The following is a 23,754-nucleotide window of genomic DNA, read 5'->3' as shown; positions in this document are numbered from 1 at the left end:
GGCCAATAACTCTTAGATTAGCCCCTTTGAGGCTATTTTCTAGATCTTGTAAGAGTGTTTGATTCTTTTTAAATTTTTTCTCCTCTGACTGTGTATTTTCAAATAGCCTGTCTTCAGGCTTGCTAATTCTTTCTTCTGCTTGATCAATTCTGCTGTTTAGAGACTCTGATGCATTCTTCAATATGTCAATTGCATTTTTCAGCTCCAGAGTTTCTGCTTGATTCTTTTTGACTGTTTCTATCTCTTTGTTAAATTTCTCTGATAGGATTTTGAATTCTTTCACTGTGTTGTCTTGAATTTTGTTAGGTTTCCTCGAAACAGATATTTTGAATTTTCTGTTCAAAAGGTCACATATCTCTGTCTCTGCAGGATTGGTGACTGGTACCTTATTTAGTTCTTTTTGGTGAGGTCACGTTTTCATGTATATTCTTGATGCTTATGGATATTGATGTCTGGGCATTGAAGATTTTGGTATTTATTATAGTCTTCACAGTCTGGATTTGTGTGGACCTGTCCTTTGGAAGGATTTCCAGGTATTTGAATGCACTTGGGTGTTGTCATCTAAGTTTTTGGTCACTGCAGCCATATTTGTATTAGGGGGCATCCCAAGCCCTGTAACACTGTGGCTCTTACAGTCTAATAGATGTACCGTCTTGGATAAGATCTGCAAAAATTCTCTGGATTACCAGGCAGAGACTCTTGTTTTTCCCTTTTCTTTCTCCCAAACAAGTGGAATCTCTCTGTCTGTGTGTCGAGGTGCCTGGAGCTGGAGGAGGGGTGACACAATCACCCTTGTGGCCACCACTACTGGGATTGCACTTGGTCAGACCTGAAGCCAGCACAGCACTGGGTCTCTCCCAGGGCCCATGGTAACTGCTGCCTTGTTACTACCTATGTTTACTGAAGACCCTAGGGCTCCGGAATCAGTAGGTGGTGAAGCCAACCAGGCTTGTGTCCTTCCCTTCGGGTGGTGAGTTCTCCCAGTCTCAGGTAGGTCCAGAGATGTCATCTGGGAGCCAGGGCCTGGACTAGTAAATCTTCAAAATCTACCTGGTGCTGCTATATGCTGCTGTGGCTGGGCTGGGACCCAAGCCACAATACAGTCCTTCCCACGCTTCCCTCCCCTTTCCACAAGCAGAAGAGTCTCTCCCTGGGGCCCCCACCATCCCAGGCCTGCGGCAAATACTGCCTGGCTACCACTGATATTCATTCAAGGACTGAGGTTTCTTCAGTCAGCTTGCAGTGAATGTTGCCGGTACAGGGACTCTCCCATCAGGGAAGTGGGCTCCCCACTGGCCCAGGGCAGATCCAGAAATGGTATCCAAGAGCCTAAGCCTGGACTTGGGGACCCCAAGAGGCCATGGGGTGCTTTACTCCACTGTGGCAAAGCTGATACCTAAGCTGCATAACAGTGTCCCCTTAGTCTTCCCCCTCCTTTTCTCAAGTAGAAGGAGTGCCTCACCACGGCCATCACAGGTGTGCTGAGTCACACCTGAAGTCAGTGCGTCTCTCAGTCTTACCCAAGGCCCGTAGCGCGTGTTGCCTGAGTATTGCTGTTGGTTATTCAGGTCCCAAGGGCTCTTGAGTCAGCCAGTGATGAATCCTGCCAGGACTGGGTTCTTCTCTTCAAGGCAGTGGGTTGCTTTGTGGCCCAGGGCATATCTAGAAATGTCCTCTATGAGCTAGGGCCTGGAATGGTAGTCTTCATCCTCTGCCTGGTTTTTTTTTTATCCTGCTGTAGCCGAGCTGGTTTCCAAGTTGCAAGACAGAATTCTGTTTACTCTTCCTTTTCCTATTCTCAGGTAGAAGGAAGGAATCTCTCCTGGAGCTGTGAGCCGTGCTACCTGGGGTTAGGAGAGAGGTGCGGCACAAGTATTCACTTGGCCACCCTCATTGGTGTCTCACTGGGTCATGTGTTCCCCAAGTTCTCTGGCTTCGAGCCAACATGGCACAAGGATTTGCCTAGGAATTGCAGGCCTTGTGGTCTAGACTGCCTTTCAAGTTTATTTAGGAGCCCAGAGTACATTATCCCGTGGTGGTGAGGCTTGAAGGACCTCAGGTTCTGACTGCTGGCATGGATGATTCTCTTCTGGCTAGGGCTGGTCTAAATACTTCCTCTATGGGCCTCGGCTCAGTGTTGTCTGGTGTTGCTTTCTCCTGTAACAGGCAGCTCTGAGTTCTAACGCAAAATCCCATAATCAATGTACTCTCCCCTCCTCTGAGTGCATAGATTCTCTCTCCTTGCCACGCAGCTGCTGCAAAGGAATGGGGGAGGGGTGGCATCAGCAGTTCAAGACTGTCTTTTCTATTCTCTTCAGTGTCATGAAATTAAAACCAGGTACTGTGATTGCTCACCTGATTTTTGGTTCTTATGAAGGTACTTTCTTGTGTGGATCGTTGTTCAATTTGGTATTCCTGTGGGGGGGATGATCCATGATTCAGCCATTTTTCTCTGCCCTATTTTTCTTTTTTTATTGTTGCCTGTGCCTTTGGTGTCACAGCCAAGAAATCATGGGCAAATCCACTGTCATGAAGCTTTTGCCCTATATTTTTTTCTAAAGAGTTTTATAGTTTTAGCTCTTGAGGTTAGGTCTTTGCTCTATCAAGTTATTTTTTTTATATAGGGCTAGATAAGGGCCCAACTTTTTTTTTTTTTTTGCATGTGAATATTCAGTTGTCCCAGCACCATTTTTTTTTTTCTTTGAGGCAGAGTTTCACTCTGTCACCCAGACTGGAGTGCAGTTGTGTGATCTCGGCTCATTGCAACCTCTGTCTCCCGGGTTCAAGTGATTCTCATGCCTCAGCCTCCCTAGTAGCTGGGACTACAGGCATGTGCCACTACATTCGGCTGATGTTTGTATTTTTTGGTACAGATGGGGTTTCACTGTGTTGGCCAGGCTGGTGTCAAACTCCTGGTCTCAAGTGATCCACCCAGCTTGGCCTCCCAAAGTGCTGGGATTATAGGCCCGGCCTCCCAGCACCATTTTTGAAAAGCCTGTCTTTTCCCCATTGAGTGGTGTTGACACCCTTGTTGAAAATCGTTTAATTGTATATGTGAGCATTTATTCCTGGCCTCTCTGTTCCATTGATCTGTATGTCTATCTTTATGCCAGTACTACCCTGTTTTGATTACTGTAGCTTCTAAATATGTTTTGAAATCAGAAAGTGTGAGTCTTCTAATTTTGTTCTTCTTTCTCAAAATTATTTTGGCTATGTGAGATCCCTTGTGATTCCACATGAATTTGAGAATGGATTTTCCTAGTTCTGGGAAAAAAAAAAAGGTCATTGGGATTTTGATAGGGATTGTATTGAATCTATAGATAAACTTTGTGTAATATTGACATTTAAACAATATTAAGTTTTCCAGTCCATAAACATGGGATGTCTTTTCATTTATGTCTTCTCTAATTTCTTTTAGCAATGTTTTGTAGTTTTATTGTATGCATTTTTCACTGTCTTGGTTAATTCTTAATTATTTTATTCTTTGTGATGCTATTATAAATGGAATTGCTTTCATAATGTCCTTTTCAGATTGTTTGTTGTTAATGTTAGAAATGCAACTGGTTTTTGTGTGTTGACTTTGTATTCTTTTACTTGGTTGAATTTGTGTGTTCTAATAGTTTTTCTAAAGAGTTTTCTACATATAAGATCATATAATCTGTGAACAGAGGTGTTTAAATTCTTCTATTCTATTTTAGATGCCTTTTATTTTTTCTCTTGTCTATGTGCTCTGGCTAAGACATTCAGTAATACTCTGTTGAATAGAAGTGGTGAGAATGGACATCCTGGACTTGTTCCTGATCTTAGAGGAAAAGCTTTCAGTTTTTGATCATTGAGTATAATGTTCACTATGGTTTTTTCTTTTTTCTTTTCTTTTTTTTCTTTTTCTTTTTTTTTTTTTGATGGAGTTTCACTCTGTTGCCCAGGCTGGAATGCTGTGGCTGCGATCTCAGCTCACTGCAACCTCCGCGTCCTGGGTTCAAGCGATTCTCCTGCCTCAGCTTCCTGAGTAGCTGAGATTATAGGCATGTGCCACCACGCCCGGCTAATTTTTATATTTTTAGTAGAGACAGGGTTTCACCACGTTGGCCAGGATGGTCTCGATCTCTTGACCTCATGATCCACCTGCCTTGACCTCCCAAAGTGCTAGGATTACAGGCGTGAGCCACCGCACCCAGCTGAATATGGTTTTTTTATATGTGACCTTAGTATGTTGAAGTAATTGCCTTCCATTCTTAGTTTGTTAAGTGTTATCATGAAGGATAACAAAGGTTTTTTTCTATATCAGTTGAGGTAACCATGTGTTTTTGTAATTTATTATATTAATGCAGTGTATTATACTGGTTGATTTTTATATGTTGGATCATTCTTGCATTTCAGGAATAAATCCCACTAGGTTATAATGTATAATCCTTTAAATATGTGGCTGAAAGACTGGGTGTGGTGGCTTAAATTTGTAATCCCAGCACTTTGGGAGGCTGAGGTGGGAGGATCACTTGAACCCAGGAGTTCAAGACCAGCTTGGGTAACATAAAGAGACCCCCATCTCTACAAAAAAATAAATAGATAGATAAAACAAATTAGCTGGGCATACGGCTGGGCACAGTGGCTCACGCCTGTAATCCTAGCACTTTGGGAGGCTGAGGCAGGCAGATTGCCTGAGCTCAGGAGTTCAAGACCAGCCTTGGCAACACAGTGAAACCCCATCTCTACTAAAATACAAAAACTTAGCCAGGCATGGTGATGTGTGCCTGTTGTTGCAGCTACTTGGGAGGCTGAGGCAGGAGAATTGCTTGAACCCGGGAGGCAGATCATGCCACTGCACTCCAGCCTGGGTGACAGAGTGAGACTCTGTCTCAAAAAAAAAAAAAAAAAAAATTAAGTGTGCATAGTGGAGCATACCTGTGCTCTCAGCTGCTCAGGAGGCTGAGGTGGGAGGATCGATTGAGCCCAGCAGGTGAAGGCTACAGTGAGCCGTGATCAAGCCACCACACTCCAGCGTGGGTAACAGAGTGAGACCCTGTTTCAAGAAAGAAAAGAGTGGCTGAATTTGCTTTTCTGTGATTTAGTAGAGAATTTCTTCATCAATGTTTATAATGGATATTGGTCTATAGTTTTCTTGCGGTATCTTTGTCTGGCTTTGGTATCAGGGTAACACTGGCCTTATAGACTGAGTTGAGAAGTATTCTCTCCTCTTTAATTTTTGGGAAAAGTTTGAGAAGGATTGGTGTTAGTCCCCTTTTAAATCCGTGGTAGAATTGACCAGTGATGCTGTCAGATCCAGGGCTTCCTTATGTTGGGAGATTTTTGATTAATGATTTAACTTCCTTAGTAGTTTTAGGCCTACTTGGATTTTTACTTTCTTCATGATTCCATCCTGGAAGGTTTTTTTTTTTTTTTGGAGACAGAGTCTTGCTCTGTTGCCCGGACTGGAGTGCAGTGGCACGATCTCAGCTGCCCAGACTGGAGTGCAGTGGCACGATCTCAGCTCACTGCAACCTCTGCCTCCCTGGTTCAAGTGATTCTCCTGCCTCAGCCTCCCAAGTAGCTGGGATTACAGGTGCCCACCACCATGTGCAGCTAATTTTTGTGTGTTTTTAGTAGAGACGGGGTTTTGCCATGTTGGCCAGGTTGGTCTCAAACTCCTGACCTCAGATGATCCGCCTGCCTCAGCCTTCCAAAGTGCTGGGATTACAGACGTGAGCCACTGTGTTCCTGGCCTGGTTTTTTGTTTCTACAAGTTTATCCATGTCTTCTATGTTATCCAATTTGTTACTGTACAGTGGTTCACAGTAGTCTTTTATAGTTCTTTTCATTTCTGTAGAATTTGTACTAATGTCCCCTCTTTTATTTCCGTCTTAGGAATTTTTGTCCTTTCTCTCTTTTTTAAGTCCGTTTAGCTAAAGATTTGTCAGTTTTATTGTTCTTTTTGAAGAACCAACTTTTGGTTTCATTAATTTTTCTCTGTTTTTTTTTTTTTTCTCTTTCCTGTCTGTACTCTCATATTTAGTATTTCCTTTCTTCTGCTAGCTTTGGGTTTAGTTTGGCATTCTCTCCCATTTCCTTAAATTATATAGTTCGGTTTTTGATTTGAGATCAATCTTTTCTTCTTCCTTTCTTTCCCTTCCCTTCCCCTTCCCTTTCGCCTTCCCTTTTTCCTTTCCTTTTCCTTTCTTTTTCCTGTCCTTTCCCTTTTCCTTTCTGAGACAGGCTGGAGTGCAGTGGCACTACCATGGCTCACTGCAGTATTGACTTCTCTGTCTCAGGCGATTCTCCCACCTCAGCCTCCTGAGTAGCTAGGACTACAGGTGTGTGCCACCACACCTAGCTAATGTTTTGTATTTTTTTAGTAGACAGGGTTTTGGCATGTTGCCCAGTATTGTCTCAAACTCCTGAGCTCAAGTGATCTGCCCACCTATACCTCCCAAAGTGCTGGGATTACAGGCATAAGCGACTACATCTGGCCTGTTTTTCTTTTTCTTTCTTTTTCTTCTTTCTTAGTTAAGCATTTATAAATTTTCCTTGTGATTGTTTTTTGATATATTGGCTGTTTGAGTGCATTTAATTTCCACAGATGGGCAAATTTTTTCTTCTGTTATTTATTTATAACTTCATCCTGTTGTGTTCAGAGAAGATACTTTGTATGACATCTGTCTTTTATAATTTACTAAGACTCAATTTGTGGCCTAACAAATGGTCTGTGTTGGCGAATGTTCCATGTACATTTGAGAATAATATATATTCTGTTGTCATTGGGTAGAGTACTCTATATGTTTGTTAGATCTAAGTGATTTATTTTATTATTTAAGTCCTCTTTTTCCTTACTTATCTTCTGTCTGGCTGTTCTATTCATTATGAGAGTGGGGTGTTGTATCTGTTATTGCAAAATTATCTATTTCTTCCTTCAACTCTTACCATTTTTGCTGGTCTGTTATTTGGTACATAAATATTTATAATTATTATGCCTTCTTGCTTTTTTGAATATTTTATTAATAAATAATGTCCTATTTTTTTCTGTTGTAACTTTTTTTGATTTAAAGTCTAGTTTTTCTGATATTGGTTCAGGTACCCCTGATCTTGTTTGGTTATTATTTGCATGGAATAGTTTTTTCTATCCTTTCACTTTCAACCTATTTATTTGGATTTAAAGATTTAAAGTATCCCTTGTAGACTGCATATGGTTGAATAATTTTTAAATAAATTATGCTGATCTCTCACTTTTTATTGGAGATTTTAATTCATTACCATTTAAAGTAATTAAATGGTAAGGAGGGACTTCTGTAACTTTGCCATCTGTTTTCTGTGTGCCTTATAGGTTTTTTTGTCCCCCATTTCCTGCATTACTGTGTTCTTTTGTATTTTGTAGAATTTCTTTATTTTATGTTATTTATTTATTTATTTATTTATTTATTTTTGTTTTTTTGAGAGAGTCTTTCTCGCCCAGGCTGGAGTGCAATGGTGCCATCTCGGCTCACTGCAACCTCCACCTCCCGGTTCAGGCGGTTCTCCTGCCTCAGCCTCCCAAGTAGGTGGGATTACAGGCACTCACTGCCACGCCTGGCTAATTTTTGTTTTATTAGTAGAGACAGGATTTCACCATGTTGGCCAGGCTGATCTCGAACTCCTGGCCTCAAGTGATCCATCTGCCTTGGCCTGCCAAAGTGCTGGGATTGCAGACGTGAGCCACCAGCCCGGCCAAAGTATTTTAATTTTATATTATTTCCTTTTCTGTGTATTGTGTAACTATTTGTTCTAGGTTACCATTAACATCCTAAACTTATAACACTCTAAATTAAATTCATACCAACTTAACCTCAATAAAATACAAAAACTACTCCTTTTGAACATCATTCCCACTCCTTTCAGTTCTAGATGTCACAAAATTGCATCTTTGTACATTGTGGATATAAAAAAACATAAACTAGGCCAGGCGCAGTGGCTTATGCCTATAATCCCAGCACTTTGGGAGGCTGAGGCGGGAGGATCACCTGAGGTTGAGAGTTCGTGACCAGCCTGACCAACATGAATAAACCCATCTCTACTAAAAATACAAAATTAGCTGGGCCTGATGGCACATGCCTATAATCCCGGCTACTTGGGAGGCTGAGGCAGGAGAATCACTTTAACCCAGGAGGTGGAGGTTGTGGTGAGCGGAGACTGTGCCATTGCACTCCAGCCTGAGCAACAAGAGCGAAACTCTGTCTTAAAAAAAAACAACAAAAAAAAACAAAAACCAAGAGAAATATATACTAATCATTTTAAAAATATCCGAGTCTTTAAAATTATGTAGAAAACAAAATATGGACTTACAAACCAAAGTTACAATAATACTAAGTTTTAAACTAATTATTGTCTCTTAAAAATGTAGTACAGGCTGGGTGAGGTGGCTCATGCCTGTAATGCTAGCACTTTGGGAAGCCAAGGCGGGCAGATTGCCTGAGCTCAGGAGTTTGAGACCAGCCTGGGCAACACAGTGAAACCCCGTCTCTACTAAAATACAAAAACTTAGCCAGGAGTGGCGGCGTGTGCCTATAGTTCCAGCTACTCGGTAAGCTGAGGCAGAGAATTCCTTGAACCCGGGAAGCAGAAATTTCAGTGAGCCAAGACCGTGCCGCTGCACTCCAGCCTGGGCGACGGAGCGACACTCCGTCGCACACACACACACACACACACAAAAAACAACAACATAGTACAGGTTTCCTGGGTGCGGTGGCTCATGCCTGTAATCCCAACCCTTTGAGTGGCTGAGGTGGGTGGATCACCTGAGGTCAGGAGTTCAAGACCAGCCTGGCCAACATGGCAAAAACCTGTGTCTACTAAAAATACAAAAATTAGCTGGATGTGCTGGCATATGCCTGTAATCCCAGCTACTCGGGAGGCTGAGGCAGGAGAACTGCTTGAACCCAGGAGACGGAGGTTTCAGTGAGCTGAGACTGTGCCATTGCACTCCAGCCTGGGTGACAGAACGAGACTCTACCTCAAAAAACAAAAACAAAGAAGCAAAAAAAGTAGAATGGGTTGAGTATCCTTATCCAGGATGCTTGGGACCAAAAACATTTAACTGAGCAGAACAGTAGCATCATCAGGATACCTGTATTGACTGTTAAACAAGAACAATAACAAATAATGGCAGATTTTTCTATTTTTCAGGTGTGGAATTTTCCACTTTTGGTGTTAGATTGGCACTCAAAAAGTTTCAGATTTTGGAGTAGTTCAGATTTCAGATTTTTGGATTAGGGATGCTCAACCTGTAGTCTCTTAAATTATGTAGGAAACGAAAAGTGGAGTCACAAACTGTTGTTACAATAATATTATGTTTATAATTGCTCATGTATTTACTTTTACCAAGATCTTTATTTCTTCATATGGCTTCAAGTTACTGTCTAGTGTCCTTTCATTGCAACATGTAGCACTCGTTTTAGCATTTCTTGCAGGGCAAGTCTGTGGTAACAAACTTTCTCAGCTTGTATTTATCTGGAAATGTCTTGAATTCTTCACTTCTGAAGGTCAGTTTTGCTGGATATGATATTCTTGGTTTATAGTTTTTTTGCTTTTAGCATTTTGAAGATATCAGTCGACTACCTTATAGCCTCCAAAGTTTCTGATGAGAGATCTGCTGATAATCTTATTAAGGATCCTTTTATGTGACTTGTTGAGCTTTTTGGATGTTTGTATCTGTCTGTTTCATCAAACTTGGGAAGTTTTCAGTCGTGGTTTTTTTTTTTTTTTTCAAATAGTCTTTTTCCCCCTTCTTTCTCTTCTTCTGGGACTCCTCTGGTACACGTGTTGGTTCATTTAGGTGTTCTATAGATTCTTTAGGCCCTGTTCACTTTTCTTCAATCTTTTTTTCTTTCTGTTCCACAGACTCAATAATTTATCTTGATTTTTTTTTTTTTTTTTTTTTTTTTTGAGGCAGAGTTTTGCTCTGTTGCCCAGGCTGGAGTGCATTGGCATGATCTTGGCTCAGCCAGCTGAGTAGCTGGGATTACATGTGCCCACCACCACACCTGGCTAATTTTGTATTTTTAGTAGAGATGGGGTTTTGCTATGTTGGCTCAGTGCAACCTCCAGCTCCTGGGTTCAAGCAGTTCTCCTTCCTCAGCCTCCTGAGTAGCTGGGAGTACAGGCATGTGCCACCACACATGGCTAATTTTTTTGTATTTTTAGTAGAGATGGGATTTCACCATGTTAGCCAGGATGGTCTTGATCTCCTGACCTCATCATCTGCCTGCCTCAGCCTCCCAAAGTGCTGTGATTACAGGCATGAGCCACCGCACCTGGCCCACTTTTTTTTTTTTTTAAGATGGAGTCTCACTCTGTTGCCCAGGCTGGAGTGCAGTGGTGCAATTTCGGCTCACTACAAACTCCGCCTCCCGTGTTCAAGCGATTCTCCTGCCTCAGCCCCCCAAGTAGCTGGGACTATAGGTGTGTGCCACCACACCCGGCTAATTTTTTGTATTTTTAGTAGAGATGGGATTTCACCATGTTAGCCAGGATGGTCTTGATCTCCTGATCTCGTGATCTGCCCGCCTTGGCCTCCCAAAGTGCTGGGATTACAGGTATGAGCCACCGCACCCAGCCCCGGCCCGCTATTTTTAAGTAATGGTGACTTACTAGTGATGAGAAGAGCAAGTAGGAAGAGAACATTGAAACATTAAGTGATTAAAACAAAAACAAACAAACAAAAACTTCTGTTGTATTACAGATGAGTTTTGGCTGCAAGTAAGAGAAACCCCAAGCAACAGCAGCTTCACCATGCAAGGGGTTTATTTTTCTCAAGTCATAAGAAGTCTAGAGGTAGGCTGCTGGCGGTGGTTCCCGGCCTCAGTGACATAAGGGCTTAGGTCCATGTTATTTTTTGGCCTTTTCTCATTACATAGGATGCCTTTTGTAGCTCCAAGTATCATATTCATGATCAAGGCAGGAAATGGAGGAAAAGGACAGTGCCAACTACAACTTTTCCTTTTGTCAGGAAAGCGTTTTTCCTAGAAGCCTTCAGCAGACTTTTGTTTGTATCCTCTGTCACATAGCCACCTCTAGCTGGAAAGGACGTGGGGAGAGTGACCATTTAGCTTTCTCATCCCTAAAATTCATGGTGGCAAGGGAGAAGGGATTTAGCAATGGATGTTGTGTTAGTCATGCTTCAGTGTCCTTTTTGTATTGCTGATTTTCTTCCCTCTGAGAGATTATTTATCAAGTTCTTATATTCCTTCAGTTACTGGTTGATAATTGCCAATTTTATATTTAAGAAATAAAAAAGATTATTGAGTTTGGCATTGTGCCAGCACTTTATAAACATAATTTCATTTAATGCTTATAATAATCTTTTGATCAAGGTTGATTTTTATAGATGAGGAAGTAGATACTTAAAGGAGGTAAACAATTTTCACAAGATCATCCAGCTAGTAAGTGGCACAGCTGGATTTCAAATTTATGTCTTGAATTCGAAACCCTTATTTTCTTTGTCTTTCCCAGGATGCTTCCAGCATTTATCTTTTTGCCTTTAGGACATCTTCTTCACCGTCCGCAGCTTAGACACAGCATCCTTGTAGCAGCAGCATCTTTCTGCCTCTCCTAGAGAGTAGGTTGTGTTTGTCGCAAGCTCAGGATTTACTTCCTGTGAAGACAGCCTCCTTATCTGTTCTTTTGTTTTGGATCTATCCCTTTTTGTCCCCTTTGATATATGCTTTATCTTAAACCTATTCATGTATTTCTGTACAATTATATTCTGGTTGTTTTATGTATATTTTTTGTTCATCTTTCAAATAGTCCCTGCTGTGTTACAGAAGCACAGCTTTGAGCTTTCTGTTGTTGTGGGATGTAAAATAAATGGATGCAATGGGATGCAATGGGATCTTTCTCACATGAGCTCCTTCAGAGCGGGAACACTGATGCTCCTTCGGTTTCCTCCCTCAGCTTCTTAATAATTTATAAAACTCTAAACATTAAGGCACTCTTTGACCTTCTTACGTCTATTGTAAGAAAACACACCAGAATTAAAAGGGATGCACTTTTAGTAGTTGAAGACATCTTTAATGGCCATTCTACTTCTTTTAACTCCTTCTTTCCCTGGGCAAAGTACTGTTAGTTCTCCTGGGCGATATGGTTTCCAGGCACCTTACTATTTTTTTTTTTCTTTTTTTCTGGCTTTGTTCCAGTTTGTTAAAGCCTTTTATGAAATATGATCTCATAGCCAGGCATGGTGGCTCACGCCTATAATTCCAGCACTTTGGGAGGCTGAGGCAGGCGGCTCACCTGAGGTCAGGAGTTTGAGACCAGCTTGATGTGATGATGCATGGTTGTAATCCCAGCTACTCAGGAGGCTGCAGCAGGAGAATTGCTTGAACCCAGGAGACAGAGATTGTAGTGAGCCGAGATCACACCACTGCACTCCAGCCTGGGCAACAGAGCGAGACTCTGTCTCAAAAAAAAAAAAAAAAAAAAAAAGTCTCCAGAGTAGCGCAATATATTCTCCTTAGGGCCTGCTTTAGGACAATCTGTCCTTCACTTCTCTTGCTCTAGATTTTGTTCCTAAAAATGTTACCTTAGTTTGATCTTTTTTTTTGTTTTTTGGTGGTGAGGAGACCAGGTTGCACTTTTTCTGTTTTTGTGTGTTTGTTTTAGCAGCAGTGTTATACTTTTACTCGTTTTGAGTTCACAGTTCCCTAAAATCTCTAAATATCTCCCATATAAGCACTATAGGTATTAATTTGTTCTCTCCCATCCTTCATTAGTTTTGGGGAGTACATGAAGAGTCTTTACAATTTAGTTCATGATTTTGGTTGTCAGAATCTTTTTGAATACTTATCCTGACTTCCAGCAGTCATATCCTTCCAGACAACCAGCCCTCCTGATGTTTGTTCCTTATGCTATCATTCAAGTCATTCGTGAGCATATTAAACTGGAGGTCAGAGTTCCATAGATTACCCCTAGAGTACCACTTTCCATTGACGTTGATTAATTCATTGGTATTCCCTTAGTGTTTTCACTAAACCGTGTTGGGAACCATCTGACTATGTGGATATTTAATCTGTATTTCTCTGTTTTTCTCATAAACTTGTCATAAGCAACTTTGTCCCGTGATTCAAATTCTTTGTGGTTTGATTTAGCATTTCTCCTCTCTTTTGTTTACATTCTGCATATTTCACATTCTTGAATGAATATTGAAAGTAGATCCAGAAGCTTTTTCCTCCCAACTTTTTCTCCTAAAAAATTTTGTCACATTCATTTTCCTTTCACCTAAATTCACCAGTTGTTAACATTTTGCTACAGTTGTATTCTCTCTCCCTTTGTGAAACCAATTCAAAGCAAGTTGCAGACATCATGTGACATCGTCCATAAATACTTCATAGTGTGCTTCCTAAGAGCAAGGATGTTCTCCTACATACCCACATTAATATTAGCACATCTAATACATTTAACATTTCTGCGGCAATCTTACATACAATAAAGTTCATATTCAGATGTATTTTCTAAAAAATGTCCTTTATTGTTTTTTTTCCCAATCCAACATTCAGTCAAGGATCATGCATTATATTTAGTTATGTCTCATTAGACTCCTTTAATCTAGAATATTACTCCTTTTTTTTTTTTTTTTTTTTTTTTTGAGACGGAGTCTTGCTCTGTCACCCAGGCTGGAGTGCAGTGGCCGGATCTCAGCTCACTGCAAGCCCCGCCTCCCAGGTTCACGCCATTCTCCTGCCTCAGCCTCCTGAGTAGCTGGGACTACAGGCGCCCGCCACCTCGCCCGGCTAGTTTTTTGTATTTCTTAATAGAGACGAGGTTTCACCGTGTTAGCCAGGATGGTCTCGATCTCCTGACCTTGTGATCCGCCCGTCTCGGCCTCCCAAAGTGCTGGGATTACAGGCTTGAGCCACCGCGCCCGGCCTCTTTTTTTTTTTTTTTGAGACGTAGTCTCGCTCTGTCACCAGGCTGGAGTGCAGTGGCACGATCTCAGTTCACTGCAACCTCCACCTCCCAAGTTCAAGCGATTCTCCTGCCTCAGCCTCCTGAGTAGCTGGGACTACAGGTACGCACCACCACACCCAGCTAATTTTTGTATTTTTAGTAGAGATGGGGTTTCACCATGTTGGCCAGGATGGTCTCCATCTATTGACCTCGTGATCCATCCCCCTCGGCCTCCCAAAGTGCTGGGATTACAGATATGAACCGCCACATCCAGCCATTACTCCTACTTAAAAACAATTTTTGTCTTTCATGATGCTGACATTTTTAGAGTCCAAGCCAGTTGTCTTTTAATATGTTCCATAATCTGAATTTGTTTCTTTCCTTGTGAGATTCAACCTAAGCATTTTGGCAAGAAGGTGATGATATGTACTTCCTAGTTTATGACATCAGAATTCATGAGGCAGCAGGATTGTTTGAGGCAGGAGGATTGTTTGAGCCCAGGAGTTTGAGATCAGCCTGGGCGACAAGTGAAGACACCATCTCTACAAAAAATTTAAAAATTAACCAGGTGTGGTGCACACCTGTAGTCCTACTTGGGGGGCTGTGGCAGGGGGATTACTTGAGCCCAGGAGGTCGAGGCTACAGTTGAGCCAGGATTATGCTGCTGAGCTGCAGCCTGGGCCACAGAGCGAGGCCCTGTCTGAAAAAACAGATCTGTAATGTTAGTTTGTCCTTTAATATTATCATACCTAATAAAATTAACAATAATCTCTTAGAATCATCTAATACCCAGTCTATAGTCAGAAGATCTTGATTCTATGATTTTTAAAAATAGATGATCTATTCAAATAGTCTATATATATTATATGTTATATTTCTTAAATCTCATTTATTTTGTAATACGTTCCCACCCTTTTTTTCCAATGCCATTGTTTTGTTGGGAGAACGAAGTGATTTATTCTATAGTATATTCCACATTCTGGGTTTGTCTCCTACATTATTCTTGTTTATAAAAATCTTCAGTTCAACTTTACTGTCATAGGAAGTTGGGTACTAATTTATTTATTTATTTTTTGACAGAGTCAGGTTCTCGCTCTGTCACCCAGGCTGGAGTTTAGTGGCACTGTCATGGCTCTCTGTAACCTTGAACTCCTGGGCTCAAGTGACCCTCCTGTTCTATGTTACCATGCCCAGCTGATTTTTACATTTTTTTTCTGAAGATGGTGTCTCACTATGTTGCCCAGGCTGGTCTCAAACTTCTGGCCTCAAGTAACCCTCCAACTAAGCCTCCCAGAATGCTGGAATTATAGGATAAGCCATCGTGCCTGGCTTTTCCTTCTGTTATGTGAGCCTCTTAGCTAGCCATAATTATGATCAAAGCTTGTAGTATTGTCAATGTGGAAAAAAGTAGGCATAAAGTGTTGATTGATCCCAAGATATCACCTAAGTGTTAGGGATTGTAGTACATTCCTAATGTTGGCCTTTTTTTCTTTTTTCTTTTTTAAATGTGCCTTTTCTCCTACAAGATAAAAAAAATGATAAGAAAAAAAATCTCGTTGGTTAAGGTTCTAATTTAATGTGACTGAGCTTTGTTTAAGTTTTCCCATCAGTATATGCATGAATAGATTGTACTTACGTGGAATAAGCTGGAGACTGTTTAACCAGATTTGTGTGGCGCCAGGCACAGATAGATACTCAATGTCTTTTGACGAATTGTGTCCTATTTTGAGGTTACAAGCTTTTCGAAGTTAGGAGTCTGTTTAATGTTCTTTATGTAGTGGCTTGAAAATAGTGAATAAGGATTTGTAAATAATGTTTCCATAAACACATTTGATTAAATCATATTAAAGTAATATAAAATTAGGAACTAAATTTTAAAATGTTGATGGTTATGTCTAATTGTGAAATGTTTTGATAATTTGACATTTTAAATTTTGAAATGACAATAATAATAAGTGGTTATATTTTTCTCCTTGTAAATCCATAGACATCAAAATTTACAAGCGCTTCAGATATTCCAGTAGAATTTATAAGAAGAAATGTTAAACTACGTGGACGATTACGCCGAATAACTGAGAATGGTTTAGAAATTGAACATATACCTATTACTTTACCTATTATAGCTTCGTTGAGAAGTAAGTAAGGTAGAAGATTAATGAAACTAAATAACTATTGTGGTCTTCTTTTATTAGATGTTATTTATAAAATATCAAAAAAAAAAGTCATTTTAATTCCTAATAACTCTCCATTGTCCATGAGAAAGTCTCAATTTTTGGCCTTATATATTAGGAGGTGCTTAATTTGGCTCAGATTTCCTTTTTTCTTTTACTTCTTTTTTTCCTTTTTCTTTCTTTTTTTTTTTTTTGAGATAGGGTTTCACTCTTGTTGCCCAGGCTGGAGTGCAATGGTGCGGTCTCAGCTCACTGCAACCTCTGCCTCCCAGGTTCAAGTAATTCTCCTGCCTCAGCCTCCCGAGTAACTGGGATTACAGGCATGCGCCACCACGCCCTGCTAATTTTCTATTTTTAGTAGAGACGGGGTTTTTCCATGTTGGCCAGGCGGGTGTTGGACTCCTGGCCTCAGGTGATCCTCCCGCCTTGGCCTCCAAAAGTGCTGGGATTACAGGCGTGAGCCACCACACCTGGCCCCTTTGTTCCTTTTTAAATTCAACTATTCAGTCATTCAGTCATTCATTTCACAAATGTTGGGCACCTATTATGGTCTAGGACCTAAGCTAATTGTACAATGTTGGGTAAAACAAACAAAGTTCCTTTAACCCTTGAAGCTTACAGTCTAGGTGGAAGATAGACAACAGACAAATGAAAAGTTGTCCTAAGAGCTATGAAGAAAAGGAGCAGGATACTAGGATAATTCTGGGTGGTCTTGGGGTGGCAGTGATAGAATCTATACATATAGAGTAGTCAGAGAAGGCCACATTGAGGAATTGTTATTTAATCAGGTACCTGAAGAATTAAGAGGAGGCTAGCTAGGAAGAGCATAGGTGAGAAAGAGCATGATGCTTTTGACAAGACATACCAAGACTCCTGTGTTTGAGATACTGGGAAGAAGGGTGTAAGCCAGGGGTATCCAATGTTTTGGCTTCCCTGGGCCATACTGGAAGAAGAAAAATTTTCTTGGGCCACACATTAAATACACTAATGATAGCTGATGAGCTAAAAAAAAAAAAAAGCAAAACAATATCATAATGCTTTAAGAAAGTTTACAAATTTGTGTTGGGACATATTCAAAGCCGTCCTGGGCTGCATGTGGCCCACAGGCTGCAGATTGGACAAGTTTGGTATAAGATACCACTTTCCTGCTGCAATTCCCATTTCTCCTTGCTTCACATCAAAGCCCCTAGGCACACACAGACTTTCCTGCTGCTTATATGCATTCTCACAACCCTGGGCCTGGCTCTTTGCTTGGAGTGTCTTGGCCTCTGTTGAACATCAATTGATTCTTTAGGAGCTGGCTCAACTGTCAGCTCTTTTGTGAAGCCTCCTTAACTGCCAGGCTGAATTAGCCTCTTTCTTTACTATACCCCACAACAATTTATGATACATACACTGCAATTATAGTACTTATTCACCTTTTTCTGCTATTGTTATGTATTTAGGTTTATATTCCTCACTGAACTGTGAGCCTCTGATGGGCAAGGTTTTCTCCTTTTCATTTTGGTATTCAAAGTCCCTAGAAAAATACTTATTAGCCAATAGAGACTTGGTAAAATTTGTCAAATGGATTAATTTAGTTCTATTTATGGCTCTTCTTAATATTCTGATTTTATGAAGAAAGGAGTTCCTTTTTAAAATCCCAAGGTGAACGAATATCACTCTCTTCAATAACGTACAACTATAAAGGAACAAGATTGACTTTTCCCCACCAAACATACTTGATACAATTAATTCTTTTAGTAAACCAAAGAGAACTTACACAGTTTTAATGAGTGTTGCTCCCTGAAGAGAGATTACCAAGGATGGCCTTTTTTGACCATCTCAGCTCTAAGTAGAATTTACACTTCGCAAGTCCTTTAGCTTCTCAGTTGTTGTAATAATTTAAATCTCCCCTATCTGATAGTAATGACTCATCAGAGCTTAGCTAGCCAGATCATCACTTGTGGTTATCCAGGCTATGCATTGCATGTCTACAGGGGTGATATTCAACAGAAATCTGCCTCCTGAAATCATGCAATGCCACAGCACTGTAATTGCCATATATGATTTTTATTATTAATGGGTCTCACAACAAATAATAAAGTGATTATGTAATTTGGTACATAGAATCTGAATTTTAGAGTCTAAGGGAGCCTTAGAAGTTCCTTAAATTCCCACTTTTCTCCTCCACTTATTTTAATATTTTCTACAGAGATTAAATGCCATCTAGCTAATAATGTTGAAATCAAAGCTAGAAAACAGATTTTCCATCACTCAGTTCAGAACTGCATGTTCTATAGACATGTAGAAGTTAAAGAAACAGATGATAAATGTCTTATACCTCTCAACAGATATTAACCACTACAAATGTCATGATAGTGCTAATGCCTGTTTTGTGACTAACATAAACTGCTTATGTGAAAAAGATTATTTTGCACTTTCAGACATGAAACCTATTTACCTGTAAAATTGTTTTAGAGCTAGAAAGTTGTTACCCAAACACCATTTTGAATGATACGATAAGTTGCTAGAGCATAGTCGTCATTTTAAAATAGTTAATTAAAAACTCCTTATGTTCCTTTCACCATTTTTACTTCTTGATTTATGTAATAGAAATAGGTGTTTATTCTATTTCTGAGGAGGGCTAAGATCCAGGTCCTAAAAATGGAGATCATTCTTACCAAGAAGCTTTGGTTCAAATGACTCAACATAGTAGTAGAGGCTGCATGGTGTAGTAGAACACAGATTGGTGTGTGAAGCTGTGTTCTGTTTCTGCTTTTGGTCTGTGGTTCCCACCACCATCAAACAAGAGAGTTATAAGATTTCTAAGACTCCTTTCTAATGGCAATTCTGTGCCACCTATCCCTTCTGTGATCTTATTTTTGGTGTGTGTGAATGAGGAGGCGCGCGCGCACACACACACACACACACACACACAGCCTAAACATTTTATGAAGTGAAACATTTAGAATACTTAATTCCTCCAATTATTACTGAATTCCTGCGCTGTTGCTACAGTCTCAGTACAGCGGCAAAGAAAATGGGCACACACTTACAGTAGTCATAAAACCTGCAGTCTAGTGAGGAAATTATTCAAAGCTTCTCTTATCCCTGATGGTTAAAAAAAAAAAATGTTTTTGACATAGGTGTAGATGATTCTGCTGTCATACAACTTCCTGTGTCTCATGAAGTTGTACATTGTCATGAATCCACTTATAGTATTTTATAGATCTAGAGTTATTTTAAAAAAATCAGTTTTTGTATTATGTCCTATCTCTCTAAAAACCTTAAAAATATTTAGCCACAAAGTTTCCCACTCATCTCATGAGGCAGAAATATAACAGACCCCCTAGTTGGGGTTTGCTTCAGTTTTCATCTTATGTCTGTAGTTTTTCTAGATAATCATGATCCTTCCCTTACTTGACATAGTCACTCTCTACTCCCTTCTGCTTCTCTGTGTATTTGAAACACCCAAGTCCCACCTTATATTTATTGATTGATTTTGAGACTGGGTCTTGCTCTGTCCCCCAGGCTGGAGTGCAGTGGTGCGATCACGGCTCACTGCAGCCTCCTCCTTTCAAGCCAAAGCAATTCTCTTACCTCAGCTTCCTAAGCAGCTAGGACTGCAGGAGTGCACCATCATGTCCACTAATTTTTAAGTTTATTTTTTGTAGAAATGGGGTCTTGCTGTGTTTCCCAGGCCCTTCTTGAACTTCTGGGTTCAAGACACTGGCCCACCTCTACCTCCTAAAGTGCTGAGATTACAGGCTGAGCCACTGCATCTGGCCAAGTTCTACCTTTTTGATAGAGTTCTCTTGGCCTACTCCACTGGAGCCTAAGTTCTCCCCTCCTAACCAGCACCTACTGTGTCATCCCATCTATTATGAATTGGGCTTTATTTACTTATTTATTTTTGATGTTTGTATAAACGATTTATTGAAGGGCTGAGAATATAGAGGGATTAATGTCACAGTAACACAAAACTAAAAAATTCATAGGTTAGAAATCAAAGACCAGGTGGTGGTGGCTTTTGCCAGTATTTCCAGCACTTTGAGAGGCTGAAGCAGGAGGATCCCTTGAGCCCAAGAATTTGAGACCAGCCCTGGCAACATTGTGAAACTCTGTCTCTACAAAAAAATTTTAAAAATTAGCGATGGCTCATACCTGTAATCCAGCACTTTGGGAGGCTGAAGCGGGTGGATCGCTTGAGTCCAGGAGTTTGAGACCAGCCTGGGCTACATGGTGAAACCCTGTCTCTACAAAAAATACAAAGATTAGCAAAGTGTGGTGGTGCAGGTCTGTAGTCCCAGATACTTGGGAGGCTGAGACAAGAGGATTGCTTGAACCCAGGAAGCAGAGGTTGCACTGAGTCAAGATCATGCCACTGCACTCCAGCCTGGGTAACAGAATGAGAGGTGATTTCAAAAAATAAACAAATAAACAAAAAAATTAGCTGGGCCTGATGGCATGTGCCTGTTGTCCTGGTTACTTGGGAGGCTGATATGGGAGGATTGCTTGAGCCTGGGAGGTTGAGGCTACAGTGAGCCATGATCATACCACTGCACTCTAGCCTGGGTGGCAGAGCAAAACCAGATCTCCACACCACACACACACACACACACACACACACACACACACACACACACAGTGGTTCACGCCTGTAATCCCAGCACTTTGGGAGGCTGAGGTGGGCAGATAACTTGAGGTCAGGAGTTCAAGGCCAGTCTGGCAAATATGGTAAAACCGCCTTTCTACTAAAAATACAAAATTAGCTGGGGGTGGTGGTGGGGGTGTGGTGGCATGCGCTGGTAATTCCAGCTACTCAGGAAGCTGAGGCAGGAGAATCACTTGAGGCAGAGGTTGTAGTGAGCCAAGATTGCACCACTGCACTCCTTCCTGGGTGACAAAGAAACTGCATCTCAAAAAAAAATAAAAAATAGGCCGGGCGCGGTGGCTCAAGCCTGTAATCCCAGCACTTTGGGAGGCTGAGACGGGCGGATCACGAGGTCAGGAGATCGAGACCATCCTGGCTAACACCGTGAAACCCCGTCTCTACTAAAAATACAAAAAACTAGCCGGGCGAGGTGGCGGGCGCCTGTAGTCCCAGCTACTCCGGAGGCTGAGGCAGGAGAATGGCGTAAACCCAGGAGGCGGAGCTTGCAGTGAGCTGAGATCCGGCCACTGCACTCCAGCCCGGGCTACAGAGCAAGACTCCGTCTCAAAAAAATAAAAAAATAAAAAAATAAAAGTAACATTTGCTTTTTCAAAAAAGTAATTTTTTTCTGGAAGATTTATTTTTAAATTCTTATTGATCACATTATATTTTAAATACTCAATGGAGAATTTGCTAATTTAAAGGAATGGAATGACCTTTGTCAAGTAAATAATTAGGATATTAATACTTAGGTTGATAGTGTTTTATTAGATTAACGGACCATCCACTTCAAGGTTTTGGTCCCAAAAGCTTTGGTCTCAAAGACTATGGGGTTGACACAGGATTTTTTGGCTCTGCTTCCCCAGAGACCTCCACAGCTGGTGATGCCCCTGCCTGGACCTTGCTTGGCCCTGGGCTTGCCACAGGAGGTATTCTGCCCCCTTGGCCCGGTGGGCTGCACTTGGCTTGCACCCTGGTCTGGACCCTATGCTCATTTCCACTTGCCATTTAGTGGGTCATGATTCTTGTCCCACATCCAAGAATGAGGTTAGCTGACCGCTGGTGGGTGAGCAAGGCAAAGTTTTGTTGAGTGAACAAAACAACTGTCAGCAGAGAGGGTGCCTGAGTTGTGTAACCCCACCCCCAGCACCTGAAGTCAGGTAGTCCCCTGCCGGAAGACAGGCAGTCTCAAAGTGTGGCTGAGTTTGGGGCTTTTTAGGCTCAGAATGGGTGAGTGCATGCTAATTGGTTTGCGATATGCAAAAAAGGCTAAAAAAAGGGCACCACTAAAAGATGAGCATGACAGTGCAAAAACCAATTAGGGAAGGGTAGCTATATGTAAAATAGGTGAAGGGTGGGGATCAATCACAGGAAAGCGCACCAAACAAGAAAAGAGGTTGTCTATCCAGTCCATGGATTTATCTGAGACTTGTAGCTCGTTTTTCAGGCTTTAAACTGTATTTGGTTTGAAGGTCAGGTTTCACTGGGCACGTGCCCCTATCTGCCTGGGAATTTGACTGTCTCCTGCCGCTATCAGGATGTCTTACTGCAAGAGGATTGATGGTGTTGGCAACATTAAAGGGTTGGAGAGAGACCTCAGAATTTTCAGGCTTTCTGTAACTCATTATATACTAAGATTTGATATCATTTAATCTTTGTTGTATGTACTACCTTAATCTAATTTGTGTATTTACTTATTGTAACACAAAGTTTTTGTAAAAGTATGACCATTCTACAAATACCTTATTTTTTCTTCTTCTTCTTTTTTTTTTTTTTTTGAGACAGTCTCACTCTATCGCCCAGGCTGGAGTGCAGTGGCGCAATCTCAGCTCACTTCACCCTCTGCCTCCTAGATTCAAGTGATTCTCGTGCCTCAGCCTCCTGAGTAGCTGGGATTACAGGCACGCACCACCATGTCCAGCTAATTTTTGTGTTTTTTTGTTTGTTTGTTTTTGAGAGGGAGGTTCGCTCTTGTTGCACAGGCTGGAGTGCAATGGCATGATCTCGGCTCACTGCAAACTTTGCCTCCCAAGTTCAAGCAATTCTCCTGCCTCAGCCTCCAAAGCAGCTGTAATTACAGGCTTGTGCCACCATGCCTGGCTAATTTTGTATTTTTAGTAGAGACGGGGTTTCACCATGTTGGTCAGGCTGGTCTTGAATTCCTAACCTCAGGTGATCCACCTGCCTCAGCCTCACAAAATGCTGGGATTACAGGTGTGAGCCACCACGCCTGGCCTTAAATTTTGTATTTTTAGTAGAGATGGGGTTTTACCATGTTGGCCAGACTGATCTTGAACTCCTGACCTCAGGTGATCCGCCCTCCTCGGACTCCCAAAGGGCTGGGATTACAGGCGTGAGGCACTGCACCTGGCCTTCTTTATTTTGAGATAAGTTCTTGCCCTGTCGCCTAGGCTGGAGTGCAGGAGTGCAATTGCTTATACCTTTTGATGCTTCTCAAACTAAAATTCCAGGACACGTTTTAAGAAGCCTGTATCCTAAACACTTTTTTTTTTTTTTTTTTTCAAATACTATAACAGTGTTCTAGGCTATCTTCTTGAACTAAAGTATTACTTCTTTCCTGGAGAATAGATGGATTTAACTTTATATTTTCAACCATTATGTAAGAGCTTAATGTATGTTAAATGTATAATTTTTTTTAAGACACTAAGTTTTTTTTTGTCAGCTGTTATCCATTTTTGGAAAGTTATAAACTTTTTCTAAAGTAAAATCTTGTTATTAAAGTTACATTGGTTAAAATTCTATCAAGGGTTTGGGTAAATAGGTCTTCTTCATATTATGCTTCTTAGAATATCAGTTGATAAAATCCTGTCTAGAAGTCAGTTTTGCAAAATGTATAAGCATAACAGTGTTGATGTAGATCAATATTTGTTGAGAAGGGATGACATCTTCAATAAGTGAAAAAGCAGTTTCTGTGGTTCTTTTGGTGGTAATAGCCCATATTATTAAACTGAAGGTCTATAGCTTTATGTGTGTATATGTAAAAAATTAAGCATGGGAGGTTGAAAAAAGAAGGTTAAA

General features: G+C 41.0%; 2 protein-coding genes across 5 annotated transcripts in view; one reads left to right on the top strand and one right to left on the bottom strand.

Annotated features, from left to right (window-relative positions):
• The window catches only part of GMPS (guanine monophosphate synthase), a 792,617-nt gene that overhangs the window by 162,266 nt on the left and 606,597 nt on the right, over positions 1 to 23,754 (bottom strand). The gene's annotated exons all lie outside the window — the stretch shown is intronic.
• C2H3orf33 (chromosome 2 C3orf33 homolog) overlaps positions 1 to 23,754 on the top strand; it is a 59,713-nt gene that overhangs the window by 13,675 nt on the left and 22,284 nt on the right. For all 4 annotated transcript variants that reach the window (XR_007723113.1, XM_050778246.1, XM_050778245.1 and 1 more), the window contains exon 3: positions 15,896 to 16,043. Coding sequence is in view for 3 of the 4 variants with exons in the window: in XM_050778246.1 (XP_050634203.1) it covers positions 15,896 to 16,043 (148 nt within the window). In the remaining variant the exon portion in view is untranslated. The remainder of the gene's footprint in view (positions 1 to 15,895; positions 16,044 to 23,754) is intronic.

Source organism: Macaca thibetana, chromosome 2 (genome assembly GCF_024542745.1).
Source record: "Macaca thibetana thibetana isolate TM-01 chromosome 2, ASM2454274v1, whole genome shotgun sequence".
In the NCBI taxonomy this organism is placed as follows: Eukaryota; Metazoa; Chordata; class Mammalia; order Primates; family Cercopithecidae; genus Macaca; species Macaca thibetana.
Note: the sequence above shows the minus strand (reverse complement) of the source record. Positions and strands in the feature narration are given on the sequence as shown.